The 26,521-nt window shown below is 30.4% G+C and overlaps 1 protein-coding gene across 12 annotated transcripts in view; it reads right to left on the minus strand.

The window, feature by feature from the left end:
- Positions 1–4,324: 4,324 nt before the first annotated feature.
- Positions 4,325–26,521, minus strand: part of LOC143252609 (5'-AMP-activated protein kinase subunit gamma-1-like) — a 178,225-nt gene continuing 156,028 nt past the window's right edge. For 5 of the 12 annotated variants that reach the window (XM_076504993.1, XM_076504991.1, XM_076504990.1 and 2 more), the window contains 14 exons: positions 21,733–21,778; positions 20,601–20,704; positions 19,815–19,848; positions 16,792–16,839; positions 15,161–15,219; positions 14,905–14,950; positions 14,004–14,055; positions 13,524–13,650; positions 13,209–13,289; positions 12,773–12,895; positions 11,145–11,216; positions 8,592–8,666; positions 7,898–7,991; positions 4,325–7,095 (listed from right to left, as the gene is read on the minus strand). In XM_076504993.1, the coding sequence (XP_076361108.1) occupies positions 7,010–7,095; positions 7,898–7,991; positions 8,592–8,666; positions 11,145–11,216; positions 12,773–12,895; positions 13,209–13,289; positions 13,524–13,650; positions 14,004–14,055; positions 14,905–14,950; positions 15,161–15,219; positions 16,792–16,839; positions 19,815–19,848; positions 20,601–20,704; positions 21,733–21,778 (1,047 nt within the window). In that variant the 3' untranslated portion in view covers positions 4,325–7,009. The remainder of the gene's footprint in view (positions 7,096–7,897; positions 7,992–8,591; positions 8,667–11,144; positions 11,217–12,772; positions 12,896–13,208; positions 13,290–13,523; positions 13,651–14,003; positions 14,056–14,904; positions 14,951–15,160; positions 15,220–16,791; positions 16,840–19,814; positions 19,849–20,600; positions 20,705–21,732; positions 21,779–26,521) is intronic. The other 7 variants (XM_076504996.1, XM_076504994.1, XM_076505001.1 and 4 more) reach the window with 3 other exon arrangements.

Raw genomic sequence — 26,521 nt, forward strand, 5'->3', positions numbered from 1 at the left:
TCTACAGATCTCAAGCATCTAACTAAATATAAACATTCTTTTACTTGTTTTAGTATTTTTTAACACCCAAATTCCAACTGTTGAGAATTTTTATAGATAACTGTATTTCAAAATGAAGTGACTGTGGAAGTATCAAATGTATTTATTGTTTCTGTTCAGTTTGCAAGAACAAGGGATCCCACTGGGCCCAATACAACTTTAAGCTGTATGGAGGGACTGTCATGGTGTTTTTTGTACTTTTTTTGATTGACTGTGTAATTCGTTTGAAAACTGTATCTTTTGCCTGAGCATCCTTTTGGACTGTATTAGTTTTTCATCATCACTTGTGGATATAAATCTGGATTATACTCGGTTGTAACTTAAGTTGATAGTCTCTGCTCTTTCTTACAATAATCTCCAATTTTCTTTAACACATAGTCTGTGTTAATGTGTTAGCATATTCAAGGTTCTGAATGATATTAAAAGTTGTACTCCTGACGTTTCTGTAGCCATCTTGTTGTCTTGTCTTCCATATTACAAAAATCTACTGGTCACAACAATACTTTCTAATGTGTTCAATATGTAAAAGTTTTGTCCACATAGACAATGGTGGAAATTACTTAGGGCTTAAAAAATTTGGTATTTCTTTCTTGCAGCATTTATTGCAATACTTTAATAGATAATGTGTATTTGTAATAACATTGTTCCTACTGTAAAATTGCTAGGAGCCAGGTATGCTAGTACAGGAGTAGTGGTTAATTCTTTCATAGTTTTATCTATATATTTGTTCACCATCAGCAGTCCAACAAAATAGTAACTTATGCAGAAGATCAGTCATGTCTGAGAATGATTTAACAAAATGTTGGTGGTAAAAAGCACAGTCCAAAAATTCTTTTTACTTCACAGTTTCTTTTGATACTGGCCAATTTTTAACTAAAACGATTTTGGATAGTGCTATAGACATTTACTCTGTTGATTGTGTGGCCAGGAAATGTCACTTTACAAAATAATGCATGCATTATAGGATTCAGCTTAAGATAACTTGTTTCTCAACTGATCCAGAATTTTTCTTATTAGCATTATTAAAGGTTTTTCCATGTGCTGTTATGTTCAAGTATATTATTAGAATGACAAGGTTAGTTCAGACAAAGCTTCCTTCATAATTGTTGAAATTTAACCAGTGCATAATGTAGTCCAAGTGGTAACACCACAAACTGCAAAAATCTCTCTTCTTACATATCGTATATGTGATGTTCAAGAACTGTTACTTGGTTCTATCTCCATGAAAGTCTTGGTAGGTTTTGTTGAAAGTGGGAATAATCAGGCTTAATGATGTATCTGGTCTGCAACTCTGGTATCAATCTTGTGAGTTATGTTTGGCCCAAGCTATGAGGTCCACTGGAGAAAGCACCTTGATATTTTATGAGCAAGTTCTGTATTTTTTGATATTGACAAACTGCAAGACTTCCACAACTTTGAGCAACGAGCTCTAGTAAACGAGTGTTATGAAGTTCAGTCTAAGAATCAGTTGGCTTTGGCTCAGTCCAAAACAAAATGGGATTATAGTATTGAGTCATTAGACATTTATTGGAAGAAATAGCCATCTTTCTTGTTTAGCCATTGTGAATTTTACTGAACCCCCTCTGATTATGAATTTTATAATCTTTATTATGGAAACATGTTAGCATAGTTGTGAAATAAAGATAAAGGATAGGCATTAAATTGAAGAAAGAAGATAGAGATGGAATAAACTGATATAGAGGCACATGTAGAACTGAGCTGTGAGTAAGGAACAAAGCTTAGTTCTGAATGTGTTATTATTGGAATAAATGGTAATACAAGTTTTTATGAAGAACATAAATAATGTACAACTTTACTAAAATTGAAAGGGAAAGCAAAGTTAAACTAGCACAATCCTAACAAAGTGGCATCAGAAGTAATCTGCAATAGTTAGGTGTTGTATTCATGTGAGGATTTAATATCAAACTTTTTTATATTTTGACTCTTGCACTGCTGTAAAAGTATTATACACAATTTCGCCCCAGCTAGCATTCAATTTTATGATTGCTTAGGTTCAGGGTGAAGACATCTTTATTATTTAGATTCAGACCATTTCTTCCAACCATTAATACATCAGGATCTACTGCAATGTTTGGTTTTGCTCTGCTACAACCAGGCCCTCAATGTAAATATATTTTTATTAAGTCCTGGTACTACAATAACTGCTCTCCTCCTTATCATTGAACATTCACCCTCTGGTGTAGTAGCTGTTCTGTATTGCACAGATATTTCTCAGAGATGTTTTAGTTATTTTAAACTGGTCTGATTTCACATTTGTATCTTTACAAAATTCATTCCCACTAAATGCACTTTCTCTCAATGCCATTTACCAACACCTTTCAAGAAGTAGAGAAGCTTTCTATAGCAATGGTAACTTCCTGCTTTCCTGTTGCTTGAACTTCACTCACTGATTGTACCAATCCATATTGTCTACATTTGTGGATGCAACTTCCAATCTTTCATTATCACCCTACCTCAAACAATTATAGCAGGAGAATCGGTCTCAATAAACATATTGCTATACTTTGGTTCAGCTGATGCATGTTTGGCTTTTTTTTTCTTCTATTTTTTGTGCCATAGGCTATTGCCTCAGAACTGTATTAACAGCTGTTTAGTCCTCACAATCTGAGTTGGATTGTAATAATCAGGTTTCCACATGTAGAAAAGTCCTCTTTCTACATCTTTTGACAGTAGTTCTTATTCCATGCAGACTTTGGGCTGTAGTTCAAGGCAATATGCCCTTTTCATTTGAAATACCTACTATAATTTTTGTACTGTTTAACTAGTTGTTTAATAATATCAACTCTTGTACTTTATTATTAGATCAGAGTTAACATTACAGGATTATAAGACTGAGGAGTAGTGAAACATCATGGTAGTGTTTTTAGTTGCTCATCTACATCTTTAAAAAAATGAACATTAATTTGCATCAACCCAAATCCTCATCTTATGGCATCTGTAAGATACATGTTACTGCATGCATCATCTAGTTTATCTAAGGCCTCTTTACCTTCTGTAATTTTGCTTTGGTTATGTGTTTTTTTTGTTTGAATAGTTGTTTCACCTCTCAACAGGAAATTAACTTTCACGAAAGCTGATTCTTTTTAATGTACAACGAAAATAACAATTTGTTCATTCTTTTTCATTCACTCTCATTTTGAACTCAGCCCGATTCCTGTTTCATAAACAATTTAAAGTTTAAATGAATTTAAAACAAAATAGGCCCTCAGTAAGTCCCATGTTTACCTCTTCTTAATTATCCTTCAAGTTTGTACTTTTACTGTGACCATGCTTATTTTGAACATTTCATTTTATTCCAAATCTGACTTGGATCTTCTAGTTTTTATTTTTGAACTATTTCTGCAATACAACCTGTTTTAACATAATTTATAGTTGGAAATAGATATTTTCCCACAACAGGAAAGGGTAGCTTCTTATGTTAAGTTACCATTGGTACCTTTTTAACTATTTTTTTTTATTATCTGCAACTTGACTACAGAGAGATCAGCACAAAAGTTTGATCTAAGATAGCTAGTTGTTAAAAATACAGCTGTAAATTTATGCAAAGAAGTATTTCTATTTCAATTATTTATAGTATTATACACAAACTGCAGGTACATTAAGTTACAAGTACTAATAGTTAGCAAACTGAGTTTTGCATATGTGAATGATGTAATCGTGATTGCTACTAGCAAAGTAAGGCAAGTGTTTATTCAGTACTTTTCACATATGGTAACAAGTTTTAACACTGATATTCCACATTTTCTCCCACACTAAAATACTTCAATATTACCATATCATTGTGGTACAAGAACTAATGTTTCAACCAAACTCAATTTTCATGATTGTGGTAGTTCACCAAAACCATAATTAAACCACTAAATGCAATTTTGAACATTATAAAAGACAGTCCAGTGTAATTAGAATTAAGATAATAAATTTCACCTTCAAAAATACTTAAATTGTGTGTAAGGACTAGTATGTTAAAACAGCTAAAAACATTCAATTATAATCTAAAAATTAAGAAAGCACCTATTAAGCCACTTTTTAATAGTTGAGAAACTATAAATTTAACAATCTATTAACTTTCTCTGGGAGAATGAAGTAATAAAAGAAATACATGATTATTACTATATAAATGGTGACAATACAGCATAATGTTTTTTTTTTTTTTAGGTATTTTGAATAACCGGGATAGAGAAAGGGAGGTCTGTAAAAGTTATTTCCCCATATCTACTGCAGTCAGTAACAAACGATGGTGAACAAATAAAACAGGCTCTTGGCATTTCATTTAATCAGATTTTTATTTTTATACCATCTCCTTAACCTGTCCTGTTTATATCTTCAGTTCAGCATAAACATGTTAGTTTAAAATTTTTTTTATACTTCTTTTCAGTAAAAACATTCTCTTAACACCTTTCTGTACAAACTTTTACTTTGCAACATTCTCCACTGCAAAACTGGAATAAACAAGTTGGAAAAATTGCTTATCCCTACAAGCCAAACCTTTAAAGATTTCTACACTTGAAAATCAGGTGGATGATACAGGTTGCAGTTAAGCTGAATTTATAAAAATTGTAAACTTCACTTAAAAACTATTTTTTGACAATCGTAATTCAAACTTAGGAAAACAAGTCTTGTACACTTCATACTTAACTGTAGTGAATGTTACTTTCTTCCACTGTACTCCCATCTGTTTTGTTTTAAAAAATTAACTACAAATGGAGGAGGCAATGTAAGAAACATGTTATATATAATGAACTCTTAAAATTAACATTATTGTGATTAGAAATTGATTGTGTTTAGTTTTCTTAATGAGAGTGAACTAAACTTCGAGTAGCACACAGTAAAATAAAAACCTTTATATACCTAATACATAAACATTCATCAGTCAAAACATTTTAACCAGATTATAGTTTAGGTTAAGATATTTAAAACCACAAAAAACACTTGTACACCAGTATTTCAAAAACAATAGACATTTTTGTGGAAAAAAACAAACATAGATGTATATATAAATTAAATTCTTTGTATTACTTAATTTCAAAAGAATAATTATTTTGTGTTCAGAGCCAACTGAACACATTTTCAGGTACTATATAACAAAATGTGGAAATATTAAAAGTAACCATGTAATAAGTATGGAAAGACGTGTATAAATAATCCGTTGGTACTAAAACAAAAAATGGAACGTGGCCCAAATTTCAAAAGGTGAGCTAATCTAAACTTCAAGCATAGTTCGAGTTTTCACGATTTAGTGCAGTGTTTTGAACATGTGTAGTTTCAAACTGGTGTCCAAAACATGATATATACTTGCGAAGGATTTAAAAAAACAAACAAAATATTTTATCACCACAATTTATTCCTCAGTTTCTTGAAAATGAGAAAAATGGTTTAGTAGAAAGTAAGAAGCTGTAGTCTATCCGAAACTATTAACTGTTCTTAGCTACATAAACATTATCTTATTATTGTAATTTGATATTTACATAAAACTAATCTGTACAAAAATACTCAACATATAAATAAAATCTGTAGAATTAGATTTGTCACAAGCGCTTTTCATTTAACCATTATCAATTCACTAGGAATAGTGTGTAGTTACAACCTATACACTGAGTGAAAGTAGTACCACATTGTTAGCCACAGAACGAAGATTTGCTTAAAACTGCTAAATAATGTATACAAGTGGTGAAAATTTAAGTTTTAATTTTCTAAATGATTTCAAAAGAACAAATCAAATACATACCACTGAATTTAGAGAGTGAACATGCATGAGTGCAACATACACAATACTGAAAGCAATATAAAAGCCTATAAATTATAATAGAAAATAATTTGAAGATTCTTGTTATCCTATTAGGAGTTTGATTTTATATTTTGTTTGTAGAGGCAAAAAACAAACTGAAAACCTCTTTGAATTCAATTTTCTAGAACTTAATCTTACAAAAGCAATGAAGTTTTTTTAAACTACTCAAAAGAAAAAAAGTACAACTGTAAAATTACAAAACACCATCACCAGTGAAACAAGTAAAAATTTAGGTTACAGAAGTTTACAATTTTAAACAAAGTTGTAGAATACCAATTTTTTAAATCTTCAATATTAAATTAAAATCTTAAGGGGGGTGAGATTGAAAGGCAGGAATTCATAATTCTTAGTGAATAAACATTTAAAGACTGAACCTTTGCAGGGAAGAAAGTCATTTTCACACAACTTTTAAACACTAATTTACTGAACTCAAATGTACTGAATAATTATTAACACACAATACGACCAAATATAAATGTACTAAAATGTACAGAAGATAAAAAAATCCAATTTTAAATTAGATTTTTCTTTCTGAAATACACAAATATCTTGATTATCTAATAAGAAATATCTGATCTACCTTGAATAATCAATGTAAAAAAAAACAAAAACAAAACAAGTTTTGACCAACATCTAAAAACTATGACATCCTATCTATTTGTGTACAGGCAACTGTATTTAAAAGTTACACATACTTGAACAAAAATATATATTGATTCTAAATAATCAGTCATTATATTATAAATATGCTATTTCTAGATCATTACTAGTAATGATTCTGCTGGTTAACTACAAACATTAATTAACCTTACAATATTTCAAACAGCATAAAACATCTACCTCTATTAGTTTCCATTTCCTAATAATCTTCTCATGAATATGAATTGCAGTTTTTACTTACATTTGTAATAAGCACTTTGCGACAGAAAAGATTAAATACACTTTTATCTTGCAGACATTCATTCTTATATATAGGTTGTTTCCAATACTTTCAGTAATCCATATACCAGTGATAACCTTAAACACTGCTTCAGATTTACCAACTAGAGAAAATTCACTCCTATTTGTGGGTTAAGACAAAATCTTAGTGGTAATGCAGCTTCATGTATTTCACTAAGATTGGGTATATCTACTCTACTAGTTAGCTTTCTCAAAACATGCCAATCACTCTCCTTCATCTTGACTCTGTTCCTCAGAGACACTAACTTCTCCACGTGGATCCTCTTCTATTCTGGAAGGGTTTTCTTCTGCTGTAAATATTGTGCTTACTAAGTTAAACTGTATGGTGTACTACTACATACAAGTAGTAAATGGATTAGATTATGAAAAAGGTAACTTCACTCCCCACACTTAATGTGAATGAGAAAAAAAACAAACCAGTGTAAGTGAAAGCTGAATCCTCTAAACTACGACTTGATTTAATGTCAGACAGATAATCAATTCTTTAAAGCCTTTAGATTGTAATTTCTACAAAAATTGTCAAATGGAAGACTTAAAACTCAAATAAGGTTACTTGATAAATAAGTTTTAGAAATTGTAAATAATGTGTAATAAAGTAGCACTTCATGTCAGATAACAGGAAATAAACAAAAATATAAATATCAAACCCCATCACTCTTCAAACATTTTGAAAGTAAAAAGTAAAACAAAATAATTTAAAAAAGGTTCTTAAGCTCTCAATAATGCATTAAGTTCTTCGATAGAATTAGGAAAAGTTATGGTTAAAGATTCAAATCCCATATACCTGTGTAAGCCTTAAATATCTTCCAAAACAAATGTATATGCAATGTACGCATGTTTCTTTTTACTGTATTCTATTTTCATATTGTAGAAATTAACTTTCTTCACAAACTATTACTAAAAAAGTAACATGTTATCCAACAATACCAAGTCACATCACACTTTTTATTTTAGTTCTTTAAGGCAGCATGTTCACATTCTTAAAAGTAAATAAAAGTAGGAGTGTACTGTCTCCATCAAGATAACTGTTCCAAAATAAATAAATAAAAATAAAATAAAATCCATTGTTTTAAGACAAAGGATAAAAGTCACCTGTAGGTCTTATCACTAGAAACCTGAGAATATCGGAAAGAGATACAACTCCAACAACACGGTCGTTATCATCTACCATAACCAAGCGATGAACCTGGTGATAAACATTAATGTCGTGTGAAACTTGACAAAATATTAAAACTATTTAATGATAAATGACATACAAGCACATAAACAGCCAAATACAGAATAAAAGCAGCAATAGATAGTGTTCAAAAGACCTATTTAGTCAGTTTATAAATCACCATTAGCTCTTTGTGTTTTTGCTAGCCAAACAAACCAGGTGAAGTCACTTTCTTTTTAGAGAAATACAAAATAATCCCTTGCAGTAGTAAGTGGTGTTTTTATGTATAGATAGAATTCTGGTTTAAAAATTTGTGAATCTTATGTTAGTAGCCTAAAATGTTATTTATGGTCAATACATCTCTACAGGACTATCAACAAAAACAAAATGACAGAAGCATTTGAAATGTATCGCTAAAATGAATGATGATCAACCACATAGAACTGTAGAAGTTAAACCTCAGAATTAAGATCACCATAACTCATTAGCAGGGTCTTTAACAAACAAAATCATGAATCTATAAAACTAACTGGTGTACAAGTAATCAAGAAAAGTCACTTAACATCAAGCATGTAACAGTATTATTTAATTCAATATGATAAGTGTTACTAAAATTTTAATGTTTCTCACCTCGGCTTTGACAAGAATCTCCAACACTGCACCAAGTGTATCATGAGCTTTACATTTAACTACACCTTCAAACCACTAAACAAAATTCAAAAAAGATAAGCCTTGATGTAATTGATTGCACCACACAAATCTTCAAATAATTTTTGTTTAAATTACAGGGCCGTGTGTTTTACATCATTCACAACTGTTGGAGTCTACATATTAGAGATATTTTGTTTAAATTACAGGGCCGTGTGTTTTACATCATTCACAACTGTTGGAGTCTACATATTAGAGATATTTTGTTTAAATTACAGGGCCGTGTGTTTTACATCATTCACAACTGTTGGAGTCTACATATTAGAGATATTTTGTTTAAATTACAGGGCCGTGTGTTTTACATCATTCACAACTGTTGGAGTCTACATATTAGAGATATTTTGTTTAAATTACAGGGCCGTGTGTTTTACATCATTCACAACTGTTGGAGTCTACATATTAGAGATATTTTGTTTTAAATTACAGGGCGTGTGTTTTACATCATTCACAACTGTTGAGTCTACATATTAGAGATATTTTGTTTAAATTACAGGGCCGTGTGTTTTACATCATTCACAACTGTTGGAGTCTACATATTAGAGATATTTTGTTTAAATTACAGGGCCGTGTGTTTTACATCATTCACAACTGTTGGAGTCTACATATTAGAGATATTTTGTTTAAATTACAGGGCCGTGTGTTTTACATCATTCACAACTGTTGGAGTCTACATATTAGAGATATTTTGTTTAAATTACAGGGCCGTGTGTTTTACATCATTCACAACTGTTGGAGTCTACATATTAGAGATATTTTGTTTAAATTACAGGGCCGTGTGTTTTACATCATTCACAACTGTTGGAGTCTACATATTAGAGATATTTTGTTTAAATTACAGGGCCGTGTGTTTTACATCATTCACAACTGTTGGAGTCTACATATTAGAGATATTTTGTTTAAATTACAGGGCCGTGTGTTTTACATCATTCACAACTGTTGGAGTCTACATATTAGAGATATTTTGTTTAAATTACAGGGCCGTGTGTTTTACATCATTCACAACTGTTGGAGTCTACATATTAGAGATATTTTGTTTAAATTACAGGGCCGTGTGTTTTACATCATTCACAACTGTTGGAGTCTACATATTAGATATTTTGTTTAAATTACAGGGCCGTGTGTTTTTACATCATTCACAACTGTTGGAGTCTACATATTAGATATTTTGTTTAAATTACAGGGCCGTGTGTTTTACATCATTCACAACTGTTGGAGTCTACATATTAGAGATATTTTGTTTAAATTACAGGGCCGTGTGTTTTACATCATTCACAACTGTTGGAGTCTACATATTAGAGATATTTTGTTTAAATTACAGGGCCGTGTGTTTTACATCATTCACAACTGTTGGAGTCTACATATTAGAGATATTTTGTTTCTGTCAATTTTGATACTCAGTTCAAGGGAATTACCAGAAAAAAAAATGTAATTAATTGCAAGTTTAAAAATTCACAGATCCCAGTAATAAGTGAACTTAACTGTAGCTGGCATTTGTTTTTATTGAATTTGTAATAGCATGTACATTAAATAAGAAAATGTAACAGCCACAGGTAATGCATGAATGTTTCAGAAATATTCAAATGTTAACCCAGCATTAATTCTAAAGTTTAAAAAAGCAAGAGAAAGCAACTAAAAATACATCTTTGTAAAAAATGAATTGGTAAACTTTTTAATGTTTATAACACTTGAAACACCTATGGAACCAAGTAGTTTCCAAAACAATATTATTTATCTATTGCATTTTTTAAAAGTTTTTCCATTTCATTACAAAAGACTTGTAACTCTTAATTTTGTTTCACGTTTATATGTCACTGTGTTGTAGCCTTATGCTCACATTTTATCAATATCACAATGGTAAAAATTCTAAATGTCAATCATCCCTCATGTGAAATCATTTCAGCATCTACTGACAGACAGACACTACTTTATAGTGACCTGAATAGGTGACCCCTCCAAGTGTCCTTGTGCTCCTTTTAGAGAAAGGAGACCAAGAAGGTATTTAATTTTGTTATTGTATAGATCTGTAGTATGTTCACAATGCCAAATGTTGGAACAATATTAACTTCTGTACTCTATAAATACTTACTTCAGAAAAAAGTTTGTACTATAAAGTTTGGTTAAAAGAAAATTAAAAGTTCAGAATTATAAAAGAACTAATTAATTCTTTTGCCATTAAAAAGAAACAGGTTCTCTCAAATACTAAAAAATGCAGGATACAAGTTTTGCCCAAAAGCATGTTCTCGGGATTTTATGGAGCCATGAAACAACCACATGCTTTCAGAGGAACTACCTGCTAATCACAATTTTGTATTAAACAGATTTACAGACTAAGTAATACACTATAAGAAAAATAAATCTGAAGCAATCAAAGTAAAACTTAAGAATAAAATTTCTATATCACTGATAATTTAACAAATACATTTATATATGTCCTTAGATCGCATTTGTAAGGAAACTAGCTTAAAAGTTACTTACTTGGTGTCTATGTTCTAGTGCCTTCTTTACAGTTATGTCAAGATTGTTGTAAGTCTTCTCAGCTGCAAGATTCTGGAAATAGAAATGGACTTTAGTTTTAAGTTTTGAAATACAACAACAAATTAACACAGTTGGTGTTACCATTCAAACATTGAATACAAAGTTGATCTGTCTTAATTCCTACTGGACAACCAGTTTATCTGCCTGATCTAATTAATGAGGCTACTTTGACCAATTTTGTAGAAGTATGAACAATCTTCAGGTAGTCTTTTAAAGAACTTGAGAAAATAAAAACTTAGTTGACACTGTTACTTATCTTCCCAATAAAATCATATTAGTTATAGTATATTATGACAAAATCACCTTTCATGGACAGTAGTTATCCTCACCATATGTTGTTTAAATTAATATTATCAATACAGTTAACTTATTCTTAATAAATTAAAATTTTCAAACAGATGCAAAATTAAAAAAGGGGTATCATTTATATGTTGTTAACACATTCACTGCCACATTAATAAAGTATAAACATATTAAACCTTTAAGAGGTACCCAGGAGTAGTCAGATTGTCCCAAATTCATATGCCACAAGAGAAATTTTACTTTAAATCAACTGATAGTGACCCACCATTGTGTCACAAGATCCATAACATAGTTGTGTTGGAACCCACCTGTGAGGTACACAGCAGCGAATATGTTAATACATAAGATATTCTCTTTCATGGGTAAAGAAAATCAAATTAATTGTAAAATATTTTTAATTATTGCTTTATGTTCATGTATGTCATACTGTGTTGTAGCCTACACAGTGTATAATTGTGCTTGCAATTCATGACATACTAACATTTTACTGAGATCACTACAGTACAAATTGAAATATTAAGAATAATTTGTGTAACATTTTAGCATGTACTGACTGACTGACAAAACACTACAGTTTAGTGGTGCAAGGGGTTAAAAACAGGCAGTGTTGATAGGATGCAATATTTACAAATAATGTTTAAACTAATATGATGAATAATTTATACACAAAAACAAATCAATACTTAATTAAGGACATTTAAGAGTTTTTAAAAATAAAATAAAACAGTGAAACTTTTGCACAGACCTGGAATTTGCATCACTAGAATTATGAATTATTTTAAATTCAATTATTGGCTCAAAGAACAACATAAAAGAACAGGATAATGCTTTTGTTTTTCCCCCAAGAGACTTCAACAGATGTTCTACAATACTATACCCATTTGACTTTTGACTTGTAGAATAACAATCTGTCTGAAATCAAGTGTTCATTTCCTTATTTCAATTTTTGAAACTTAAACAAAAAACAGAAAAGAGTAACCAACAACTTAAATTTATTGAGAAATATCTTATGTCAATGATGAAAAAAAAAATCACAGAACCACCAAATAAAAACCAATTTCTGCAAAATGTTATTGTAAATGATTCAGCACTCACTACAGTAAAAACAGCTTTATGCTACAATATACCTTTAGAATTAATTTGAATTGTATACAGTTTTAAAGTGTCTTTTTTCTTGTACTGAAGTTTGTTTTATTCAAGGCATGTAGTAATGAAAATATTTACACTTTGAAAATGTTAATATTAATTAAGCAAAGTGTCCTTACAATAACATCAAACTTGGCATAAATATCAACCACTTTTCCATGTTCATTCACCAGTGGCAGTGCCGACACCCTTCTTTCTATAAACAAGTTAAGAGCCGTGATGATAGCAGTGTCTTCTTTTGCCTAAAATAATTTATTCAACTGTTAATTAATACACTGGAAGAAAGTAGTGATTATTAACCTCCATTCTGTATTTACAGTAGTATTAAACTTGCATTTTAGTGAATAATAGCTCAGATCGAATTTACAAATTTTGTAACAATTCATTTAAAATTTGTAATACTTGAAAAGATGGGTGTGAAGATTTACAAAAATGGAGAAAGATTCATATTGTAAATGAAAAGAAAAAAGATATGTAATAAGTTATTATATACTTCTAATTTTTTTAACTTTGCTGTTATAAATTCAAGAGTTTTGAACATGAGGTTAAACTTACAGTTGCTATGTTACAGAAGGTTCCCAGTTGGAGGTCCCGTAGAGTCAGGTTAAGATAACTTGGTCGAGGAAGCTCAGAAAACTTTAAAAAAATAATACAAGTGTATTTTTAAATGTCAGGTACTTAACAGTGTCAAATGATTACACAGTTCAACAAGATTTATTTGAAAAAAAATAATTAGATAGGTACTAAACTATTTGCTATCAATAACTATGCATCTTATAACTATGTGTCTTCTAGCAACAGACAGCAGCATAAATATGAATTTTCTGTTTCATTCTAACTATTAAAAGATCAATGTTTGTGAATACTTACATACAAAAAGAGGAATCTGAGAATTCTTTTGTGGGTCAAGATATACAGCACATTCCCAGTCTGAGGGTCGATTACTGGCAACCTATGAACCTTGCCGTGAATCAGCTTCTTGATAGCTTCATACAAACTGAGGGTTTAAACATGGTTATCTTGTAAAACAAATAAATGCAAGTTTCACAGATATGTTACACAAACTATTGTTTAGAACAGTAATGATTTTTCTAAAAGGTACCTTAGAAATATAAGGAAAATGTTTTGTTTCAAGTATTCTTGTTTTTCCAAAGACTGGAAAACTTGGCTGAAAAACATTACTGGAAAGTAAAACTGATAAAGCATATTCAAGTACCATACATACAACCAAAATATAAAACTTACTTTTACAATCTTTGAATAACAAGCTATACATCAATATGTAACAACCTGATGAGAAAGTACAAAAGTATATTTGTGTGTATTGTGAATTAAAAGATGTATACTTACCTTGCATCTGGTTCAATACTAACAAGGGGTTTTGTTTTTTCTTTAAGAACATCTGGAAGAAGAAGGGGGGAGAAGGAAATAACTTTAGTAAATATAGGTATAACATTAATACTTAACAATAAAAAATTAAGATTCTTTCATTAACAATGTAATTATTTTAGTAAACACTGCATTACATAAATAGCTGACCAATAAACATGAAAAACCATCATCTAGTATATGATTATCTGGATCAGCCACATCACTTACAAATTACTTGAGATATTAAGCTTTTTTTTTTGATGAAGGCTGTTTCAATAAATATTAAGTCAAAATGTTTGGTTCAGTTCCATCTACTTTCTTAATGGCAAATACATAGGTTTAAGTTCTGACATTTCTAGCAGTAATGTTAACAGTTTCTAAGGTTAACAACTGTCTAACTGACTCAGCAAAACACTGAGGATTTTTTAGTTTAGTATAAAAAAGAAGGATCAATGAGATTAAAAATATCCAATTATTTAATTCTTAATCTTCATTTACTGTTTTTCACATATTTGTCCATAAATCATGGTTACATACTTTGTTCCTAAATTACCAAATTGAAAATTATATGAAGATTTTAGGTTTAGTTAAAAATACAAGGAAAAATAATAATGATATGTTTATGGAGTTCAGGGTAAGCTTAATGCAACTGGATATTGAAGAACTTAAGTAGAAGTACTAGTAAAGTTAAATTAGACAACATCCAAATGTTAAAACTAGGATATACACATTTTTATAGACAGTACTTAAAATAGTGACGTTCTAGAAGTTAATGAAACAAAGCTGTTTATAACTACAGGAAATACAGTTAAGTGTTGTGTCTTTTTTTTTTAAAGTGTTATTTCTCTCACTGAACACATGTAATTAAAATAGCACATACTTCTCCAAGTCTCTAATTTGTGTTCTTCTAATTCCTCCATCTTCACCTGTTATAACAATAAGTGAAATAAGTTATTTGGAGACTTAATCTGTCATATCCAATAAAACTTATGACAGAATGTGCTTAAAAAAAGATGCAATAACAATTGTCAGTAGAAATGGAATCAGGAGAGGAAGTTAACAAAATATTAAAAATAATTATTTAATTAAACACTATTTAATAAAAACTAGAAATTATAAACTGTTGAGTAACTCACCAAGGGAGACTTGTAGTAAGTCCTAAGAATATGGATGAAATCAGTTATTGTTAACATACCTGAAAACAAAGGCCAGAGCTCAAGAAAAAATGAATCATGCTACCTGTTTTATTATTATTATTTTCCCCATCAGAAAACACTGTAGTTAAACTCGCATGCAAGTACTGATATGTTATAGCATTACCAATTACAGAAATTCTAATTTATTTGATTAGCTACTTTGATGCACAGCTACAAATAAAATTCTTAAAATATAATAAACACATATATAGGAATAGTTTTACTATTAAGAATACCAAAAGTTGGAATCTGGATAACTTACTGTGTAAAAAAGGTGCAAGAAATATACACACACACACAATATTACCAACAGTTTTGGGACTGCAGACTATAAGCCACACATTGTGACAATTATGCCTGGTGTGTTAAAACTAGAGGCAAATAGGAATGCAAGAAAAAACAACAACAGTGTAGTACAGGGGAACAGACTATTCTTTATTTGTTTTTGTTTGACAGGCCTGATTTGAACAGCAGTCAAGAAAGTTTTGTTTATGGATGGACTGGTTTTATTTCATTTGGATTCAACCATACCTAAGTGCTTCAATATATTGTGACATTCTGGCATTACTGTACTGCCTACACTAACAAAATACATGGGAAAGAACCATGTCTATTTAAGTATGACAAAAAAATTACCACATATTGCACACAACAGCTTTTGAAAATTGTAAGATCTTGCTTTGACCTGAATCTATATGAATGTTACCAGGACACAAATCTCAGTACAATTTGAGCTACTTTACAAGAACAGTGGCATTCTCATTCCAACAAGTAATGAGAAATTTAACCCCACAAATTCTACTACACGTGTCATAGAACATATTACAAAGTTACATTCAAAATTTGATCAAACCACTTCACTACCAAAAAATGTTAATGAAATTAACATCAATAAAATGAGTAATTCAAAATTATGTTGTCCAAGTTATTATTTTATTTCAAAAGAAACCTCTGAAATAAACAAAGTTCAGTTTTATTGTCATGTGACGTGAACCCAGTTAAAATAGCTTTGGCTTCCATTCAATTTAGTCTCATTACACCTATGACACTAGACAAGCTTCTATGTATAAAAGATCAAATTAGATACTTAGATACTTTTAGGTTACAGAATCCAAGTTGTAAATAATAGGGCCCACTTTCTGTTAAGGTGAGAGTTCAGCAATAAAACACCTTATGAGGAATGGTTATGCATGTTCCTAATATATTTTTTTTGTTATATTAAAAAGCAGGATATGAACAATTTACTCTTATTTGTACCTTGTAATAAGATATGGGCAAATCAACCTGGTATTTCAAACATAGCTAGGATACCATAAGTTAAAAGGCATGCAGACAATCTAGCAAATCATAAGGAATCAATGCAAAATTAGGTACCTGGAATGTAAGTAAACAATAAGGCTGCAATTTTATTCATTCAGAAGTTGTGAAATCTCACAATCCATTTTGTATTATGGGTTTTTACCATGTTGTATAGAAGACTTCAAGTTACAAAAACTACCCTTTTATGATAAAAAAGAAAAACTTAATGTGCAAATTTCTTGCAGCTAAAAATGAAAATCATAAGTGCTTACCCACAAATTCTTGCCGACTACTATCCCAAAGTGGTGCAGCTCTGACTCCTAGATACAAAATGATTAGGATCTTTGATTAGTTTCCCCCCTTTTACACATTACTTTCACACTGCTTAACAAAATAGCTTACAAACAAAATAGCTTGGTGCATTTATTATCTAATCCAAACATAACAAAAGAATATTTCTCACACTTAAATCACTCCACAAATGTTAGTTAACCAAGTTCAAAGATTATTTGAAAGATTGTATGAAAATTTGATTATTTTGATCTACAACAAATGTACAGGTAAAAATAAGTTCACCTTATGAAAGAAGTAACAGTTTACATTACATTTAACAAGTGCTCTTTTTCCAGCCTCAACACATTCATGGCATTGAACTCCACTGGTGGAGTAATTGCATCTTTTCTGTTGGATGTCATGACCCATCCAAGGTACATAGCATCCACAAGATAACTACCTCATATCTCCAAAGTCGTATATGAAATCATATATTTTGTGTGGATAGTTACAAAGCCATGCCTTCCATCACGTACCATTGGTGAAGCACAGATGCCATGATGAAAGGGCAGATATAAGACAAATTTACATGTTTAAATCACTATTTTAAAGTTACATCTAGAGACTCACCTTAATGCAAGTACCTGAAGCAAAAAACAAACAAACAATTGAAACTTGTTTCATTTACGATTTAAAAAACAACTTCATCATAATTATTATGTAAAGCCAGTTTCCATTACTGGTGCTTGAATAATTAAAGACAGGACATCATGTACCACCAGTGCTGCATTCAAGAGAAAGCTGTCAATGCAGTCTGTCAAAAAACAAAGCCATAAAAGTAGCAGTATCTCTGACAGGTGACACTGAGGTTTTACATTCTTATTGCATAATTAGAAAAATCAGTTACATCATAAAACTGTCAAGTCTCTTTTACAAATGATATATAGACACACACACTAATTATTCATCACAAACTCCTCTTACATTAGATTTAAGGTATTTTATAATAGAAAATTTCTCTCATTATAAGATAAATTATCACATGAGCAACAAGTGCTCACTAGTCTTGTTTAGTGAAACAGGAACAGATTCAGAAGAGATTTAACATGTCTAGTGCCTTCACACAAAAGGATTCCTATTTCTAATTAGCCATTGAAAAAGGTAGTTTCATTTCCAGACAAGTGAAGAAGTTAACAATACACAAAACTTACAACACAGCAATCTAACGATTCATTGTTGCACCAAGATAACCACCAGGAATAATCCCTTAAACAATATATCAAGATATTAGCTTAATTTGTTTCATATTTTACTTAAAATGAAAATGTACACTAAACTGCCCACAAATGACTGAACAGTTAAAGCAATAACTCTCTAACTATGGGCTTGATCAATTCAACCTGAATCTTGACCTCAAACTGACCTATAGTTTTTCTAGGCTATAACTTAAACATGTTTTGCATATCTTCAAAATTTTGCAAGCTTTCAGTAAACATTACAAGTCTTTCACAAACAAAAAATACATGTTTTTAATGAAATACTATCAGCAAACACTGTTCCATAAATATATATGTAGACAGTGTGTTGTCTGCTTTGAGTACAAAGCAATTTCCATGTTAAAAAGTTAAAAAAACTTTTGTTCACTTCGAAAATTGTCAAATTTTATTTATATAATCCCAGTCTTCTGAGTAAATTTCAAAGTTTTCCACTTCCCCAATAATAGTTAACATTTCATTCGTTTCTTTACCCTAACTGTACATAGGGTTGATCAAATTGACATACCTCAATCACCATAAAAAAAAACCTAAGTGACCCTTTTCTAATTTCTAGAATGACTTCATAATGTAACAGAAAACTAAAATAATCTTAAAAACTTTAATTAATAACAGTATACTTTTGTTTCTACTTAAATTTTATAGTACTATCCTTTGAACCCTGTTTAAGTTTCACCACACGAACCGTAAATCCATTGGTGAACTTGTATCTCACATTCCATTTTATTATTCAATGCACAAATTACTGGCACATTGTTTACAAGTGTACTATATTTAAGAAAAGAAATTTTTAGTTACTTTTATAATAATAAGTAAAGAATACACATGGAAGACAAGAAACATGATACTAACCTGGGACTTCTTTTGGTGTCAATTGTCAATTTTTTTAATACTAATAGTATTACTACACTAAATTTTATATTTAATTAAAATAATGCACCTAAAAAGAACAAAAAACACACACAAAATGCAGCAATATCGTATAACTATCAATTTTTCTGGCTTTCCAATTATGCAACAAAGCCATTAAAGATTCAGCTATGCTTCTTGATGCATTTCCCATGAAAATAAAGTTTGAACTAGAAGCAAAATACAATTCTCTGCACAGAAAACAATATACAACTTCATAGATTAAACCTTTGGCTTTTTATTGGTTATAAATAATATGGTATTACAAACCATAAAGAACAACTGGCAATTTGTAAAAGAATGTGACAGATTGACATGGTAAGTGGGGTCCAATTTGTTAGTTCATAAGCTCTGTAACCAAATAATATTGAAAGCTATAAAAATTATGCTTTGCCTGAGTAATAACAATATTATTAGAGAGATACATTAAATTCCATACTTCACCTTAGAGGGGTGGTAAGTAAACTAAAGAAAAGAGGGAAGATATAGAAAATAAATGTCAATTCATATAGTAGGATGAGATTGAGGATTTTTTCAAATTTCATTATAAAATTAACTTAAACATTTTACAAAAGTTTTATTTGGCTATTATGATAAAGAAGTTACTTAGATTTTGAAGTAACTATTAAGTGGTGATGCACACTTTGACTTGCCCATAGCAAGAGGGTTAACAGCTTAAATTTTCTGGTTAATAAGAATTCTATGCAAGCACAAGACTAAGTAAATTTTTTAGAAAATTTTCATTGATGAAAAAGTAGAAACAGGTTTTGCCAGAAAGTATCCTTTACTATCAGTTTGGTTGTCAACACATTTTTGATAGGTTGTAAAAATAAACTTACCATTGTGAACAAGAGCAAAAAATGCTTTTTTCACCTGGAAAAGATAGTAAAATTAATATTTTAATTGATCAAGTTGACATTCGCTACTAAAATGAATTGTTCAATGAACTTAAAACACCCAGCTAAATGATACAACAACACTAACTTTATCTCCCTTATTTTATTCCACAGTATCTCAATAATTACATCATCAATAGCTCCCTCTAGCTAACGTACAAAATTAAAATATTAAATATAGTATAATACAAGTAGATTAGATGTTAATAATCATTTTCCAAAACATAATACCCAAGTATGAGGTGAGATATTTTATTATTCACTTATAGCACTGGAAGGATTAAAATGAATAAGTGACATGTAAGCCTTCCAAGTTGCCAGAGTACCACATCAAAACAAATGTGGTATATAAATTAGAAGGCTAACAATTCTATGCACAGAGAGTATTTACTTTCAAAAGGTAAATTATATACTTAATTATCTACTAATATACAATTCTGCCAAGTTATTGATCAATTACTACATTGTACAACAAGGTAATTATGTGTTTCAGGTCTTTCATTGGTTGAGTTTGCTCAGCTACTGACTGAGCACATGTCCAGACAAAACCACCAAATGCACACATCCTAACATGAAATGGATCCTGTGTGGTAAGTAGGTTAAAATATTCTAAAAATAACAATTTAGTCTTGGCAAATTGCACTGTACAATCTGAAGTTAATAGAAGTCAAATAAACTTAGTGTTAATACTCAGATATAGGTTCACAACTTATTATTAGACTAACTTACCAGTAACTGAGTATCAAACACTACCAACTTGGCACTAATGGGAATGATATCATAGCAGCGAAAATATTGGAAAAACTTTATGTATGTGAGGTTTTCATCGTCACCTATCAACATAAACAACGAACAAGACCTCTTTAACGGGTATGAATAGTACAGTTCATAGTTTGAAACATTACATACACACACACAAAATAAAGAGTACATATAACTTTTAGGATGGCAGGAATTTGAAAGTTATTGGATTCTAGCTGTTAATGGGATTAAATGTTGCACTACAGCCATGTAACTTCCAGAGAACAAAATACGGTCTCTCAACTTATTTGTTTTAAAAGAGAAAGTTTTTCACAACTCTTAAAGTTACTGTCAATTAAAAACAAAGTTCTACATGCCATACTGAAAGTTTTTCTTCAAAACACAAAAGTTTTACTTAAGGCAAGACTTGAAATCACTACTATTAAAACTATGTTTAAGGTAAGACTTGTTTGCCAACACTTAATGAAGATTGTTAATGCAACTAAATCAATCCAAGTAACTTACAAAATTCTTCCTTATTTATAGAACTATTTTTCAAATATAAATAATTTTCAGGAAAAGCTCACCATTAAGACATCAATTCTCTAGTCAAAAATGCAATTATAATTCATATGCATTTTTTTATTTTAAATATTTAGCTAAGGTTGCAACCTCTAAATGTTAAATTTTATCTATATGCAAAGCAAGTTTAGCCATACAGACTCATTCACTGTTAAAGCTTGTCACACTTACCAAACATTTAAGTGTTCATGTAAGTTTAGTTTGCCTAAGACTTTTCTCATTAATTAACTGGCTTATAAATATGATTTGTCATTTGTTATTATTATTACTTGCATTTTACCTGAATAGTAGCATTTTGTAAATATTTTAGCACTTTTCATACAAATTTATTAAAAGATCCATGGAAGTGTATGTAACCAATGCCTCCTACACTATCAAAATGACCATGGTTTTGTTATTTTGTTTCTTTTAAAGTATTTCATAAGAAAACTAGGTGAATCACAAGTAAACATCCTAACACAAGAAATAATTTCAATTCACAAATAGACTATATTACTATGTTAGTGCCAAGAACTACAGATATATTTTAAAACCTTACCTAGGTCTGCTATGTCAATTTTATCGCACAGTGGATCACTTGAAAGCTGCACAAAAACATTAAGAGAACTGAAGCAAACATGGTCTGAAATAATTCCTTACAAAACTAACATGAAATAAAGAGTGGAGCTATTCACAGGTTTGGAAAATTGTTTAGGTTGTTAAATGAAAACCTTTTCACAATTTTGAAGCCATACATTACACCATGTTGAAAACATACAAAGTTCTCCACTTCACAAATTACAGTTTAAAAGAGTATTAGTAACAAAATTTTTATTTTATATTTTTTTATTATTAATGAATAATTAAACTTTGGTAAACTTGGTCAATTCATTATATAATGTTACTACCTTGCATAAGTCAGTTACAATGTGTAAAATGTACATTCAAAATTAAGAAATGTTGCACTGTTCTTGAAAACTATTTGACACACAAACAACTATTATAATAATATGAGTAAGTATAAACACACCAACTGCTGAAAATATTTAATGTGATAGATACATCTTTGGAGATTCAATAGGCTTAAGCCATCATCAAGTTTCACAACCTTTCAATATGCATCAGCAGGTATTTAAAACTCAAATATCTCCCCAAAACTAGAATAATGCTTGAACATTTTACAATAGATAGTTGGGATACTTTATTATAAAAATGATTTCACAATCAATATAAAACTAGAATGTCAATGTCAAAGTAATCACTCTTACTAACCAGTTTCTTTTTCAAAACTTGTTGATAATGTCTAAAACTTCTGCGAAATGATCGAATCCTCTGCATACTCAAGATTGCTCGTATGACAAATTTATTGTTTATTTTATACTCAAAAACAGCAACAATAAAATTTGGTAAAGCACAATATATTTCACTTAATTAAAAATTTTCTGTTGAATTACATCATTATTATTACTTAAAGCTAAACCTTTATAAAAACAAATTTATTTAAATATTACAAATTTTAAAACATCTTTATACACTTTCTCACTGAATAATAAAAAGGTATATTAAATACTTGACGTTTGTAAGTTACACAATTTCAGTTACAGTTTTTGAGACTACAAAATTTTCTTAGGCTTAAGCTTGTATTTGGACTTGGAGCTGTGCTTTCTCAGATATTATCCTCAATTAAGCTTGGCAGAAACACTAAATAAAAACTTTTCGAGAGAAATAAATTTCTGAGAAAGAATAAATAACATGGAAACAATATACAGGAAACTACTCCATGATTAAAACAGATTTACAACAGTAAGCATTATCAATCAGAAATAACAGGATCGTTCAAGTAGAACCAACAAGCTATCACAAGTGATACTCTCTCTGCCTCCCGTAATTAGTATCAACAATTATACTATTGGAGAATTGATTTTGTAATAAGTAGCAGTCGTAGGTAGCGGCTTCAATTCATACTTTAGTTTTAAAAAGGTATTTTCAAAACGCCTTATATTTGAACAATCAATAGCAACACCTATTATCAATTAACGTTGAATATAAAAAATAGAGTTTCACCCGCAACTGGCCTACAAATAAATACCAACCCATTCGTTTTTACCCCTAACTGGCCCTTTTCATAGTAGAGCACAGTACATTAGGTATGATCACGTGAGAAATAACGAGTAACAAACAGTAGGCTGAATTGTACACTATCAGTTGCTCGTGGCAAAGAATTAGTTGTTTTTACGATAAATTGAACTCCGTTAAAAATAATAATACACGAAATTATCAATAACAGAAATTTTTGGATTATTAAAATAAATGAACAAGTTGATCTCCATTTTATGTACTAAGAATCACCTCCTTAAGGTTATAATTGAAAGCAACAGACAAAAGTTAGAATTATAATCGTAAAATTGATAAGTAATACATGATATAAGTCAAAACAGACACGAGGGTTAATCCTTTAGTTCTACTATACGCTAAGTATTTATATTTTCCTATAGTATACAGCCTTAACAGACAATTTTCTTGTCGAACTGTTTCGTTGCTTACGTTTACTCTTGTCTGTTTCACATTACTTAATGATTATTGTTATTATTTAACGAACTAACAAAGTTAGTTGTTTATTCAAACCCAAACAGACTAAACACCACCTCAGACAAACTAAAAAATAATCTACATATGAGGACATCGAGGTAAATCACTGCATGTCATGCAGCATTCCACTATTTTTATCTTTCAATGCCAATTCTGAAGTACGGTTTTCAATGACGTAGCGTCATCTATCAACTACATTAAGAAACATACTGGAAGCTGTAACATGAACGTTAGATGCTGATAAATTAGTGAAGCTTCTATGTTAACACTACACATTAGCTGAGGTAAACTATTCGCAATCAATACAAAAAAACAAATACAATTAAGACGTTTTAACTCTTGAAATTTTTATCTCCCTTTTTATAATATATTTTATCTTCGTCTAAGAGCAATACATAAATTTCAACTGTATAAAACAGTTCGATATAAAATAACGAACACGACTGATAAATGCTAGAAAAGAAGAAAATTTTGCATACGGCTGACATCTTCGAATAGACAAAAACTTAATATTGTATTTACATGTATACATGTATACATTCTCATAACTCAATTTTATTTGTATATCATTACCTCTCAATCTGCGAGGAAGATAAAATAAAACAAATCACACTATATTTCCTTAAAACCTTCTAATATTACATATCACAATTACTTTTTTGTTTATTAAGATACACACTCATCCAAGTGCAAGCATTCATATTTTATCATCCGAGCTAAGTGTTGCGCATATCATTTAAAAGGGTTATACATTTTTGCTTTTCAAATTGAACTCGAATTAATCTATACACTCAAAGAAGCCACTGATAACACAATTTTAAATTGAATAGAACAAGAAATATGCAATTCCTGCCAAATAAACAAAACCCCTTATAATATTATAAAATTTGCATGTAAATCGCAAAACAAAAACAGAATTAGTCGTTTTCGATATACAGGCGGTGGGTAGTTATCACTAGCTAGCTACACTCCCTCTAGCCTTACACTGACAAATTAGGGACAGCTACAACAGATAGCCCTAGTGTAGCTTTGCGCGAAATTCAAAACAAACAAACCTTATATAAGTACCAATTATTACATTTTGCACACCTACGTATGTAATTTGAAGATGTACAAACTCATGATTAGCATTACCAGAATATTACAGGGTATTTTATATACCATAAAAAAAAGATGAGATATTTCACTTCAAGAAGGGCGTTCTTCGTAACACCGAACTTAACCTACTATAACAAAATATAATAATCCCGTAGACACTTAACGAATGGATTGTACACTACGGTTTTTATTACAAAGCTTAGGATTGAATCTCAGCTACTACCACGACAAAAATAAAATAATAGCAAAAAAAGCCTTTCTTAGGATTCTCCTAAGTTAGAATAAGTATTGTTAAGTGTGAACGCCTTTTTTTGAGCTGGCAAAGCACAATTATTATCAATTCACTTCTCATTAGACATTATATTATGTCTATCATATTTTTAATATTGCATTCTGTATCTAGTTCTTTGGAATTTTCACGAATTAAAAGAGTGTATAACAACTGTATTCCAACCATGCTATGTCCGCTGTATCTATAGCCAACGGCACATTTTGCTCAATCCAAAACTCGTCACGCTGGGTAAGATACACCAAGCATCAAAAAGAAAGAGTAAGCAAATTGTTCACTTTTAATTTCTATCTCTGTAGGCAGTTTGCTCTGATCACAAGTTAATATTAATTATAAACATAATTTAATTTTACAATCTTAAAACGTTTATGGTAAAATACAAAGTGTGTAACTTAGAATTTATTCCCGAAGGTTTTGCATGAAAGGATTTCTCAAGAAAATTTACCTAACTTAATGGTGAAACAGACCAAAAATAACAATAAAAAGAAAATATCTTGTGTCTGAAGTCAGTCTCAGCTTCGTTTCCGTGTTTTATCTTAGTCTTCAGTTTTGTTACGTTCTTTAATATATACAGAAAATTCAGGTGTTGGTTGTTGAGAAACACGAAAAATGTGTCACATCAAAATCTATGATAAGCGCGACTCTGGAATTCGTCCTATAAACACACTAGGGTAGAAGTGTGAATCTACCTTATTACCACGCAACTGCAGAAATAAAAGGTAATTCGTGATAATACTTTTTATCGGGTTTACATATTTATACGCTCCCCAGTGGGACAGCGGAATGTCTGCAGACTCACACAACCCAACACCGGGTTTCGATACCCGTGGTAGGCAGAGCACAGATAGCCTATTGTATAGCTTTGTGCTTAATTCTAAACAACCAAACAGTGTATAAATTTATTTCTATGAAATATATGTCTTGATCTGTCTATTATCTTGGAATAAGTTACTTTAAATGAGAGACTGCCACTAATGAAATCCTAACTTCAAATATAAATCAGAAGATTATGTTCACGTCTCGTTGCCACCACAAACTAACGATAATTTATTGTTTTTAGGAGGGGTATGTAACACCGCTTTCTGACACAAAATTTTCATTCACTTGTATCATAAAGGTGAATTCAAATCGTGAATTTAGAATGTCTAATATACCTGTTTCCCTTGTAATTTAACGGTACTGAACAAAAAAGGAATATGGATCAACTTGGGATTTCGGGACAATCCAAAAAGAGATCTGCAACAAGTCCAGATCCACCTGTGGTAAGTATCTTGTAAAAGATGTAAGCCCACGGACACAGTGGAAAATGTGCTCCATGTGCCCCAAGCAATAGCATGCAATACAATCAAAAAGGATCTCAGTCATGAATAGT

The sequence above is a fragment of the Tachypleus tridentatus genome, chromosome 6 (genome assembly GCF_004210375.1).
Source record: "Tachypleus tridentatus isolate NWPU-2018 chromosome 6, ASM421037v1, whole genome shotgun sequence".
NCBI classification, from domain to species: Eukaryota; Metazoa; Arthropoda; class Merostomata; order Xiphosura; family Limulidae; genus Tachypleus; species Tachypleus tridentatus.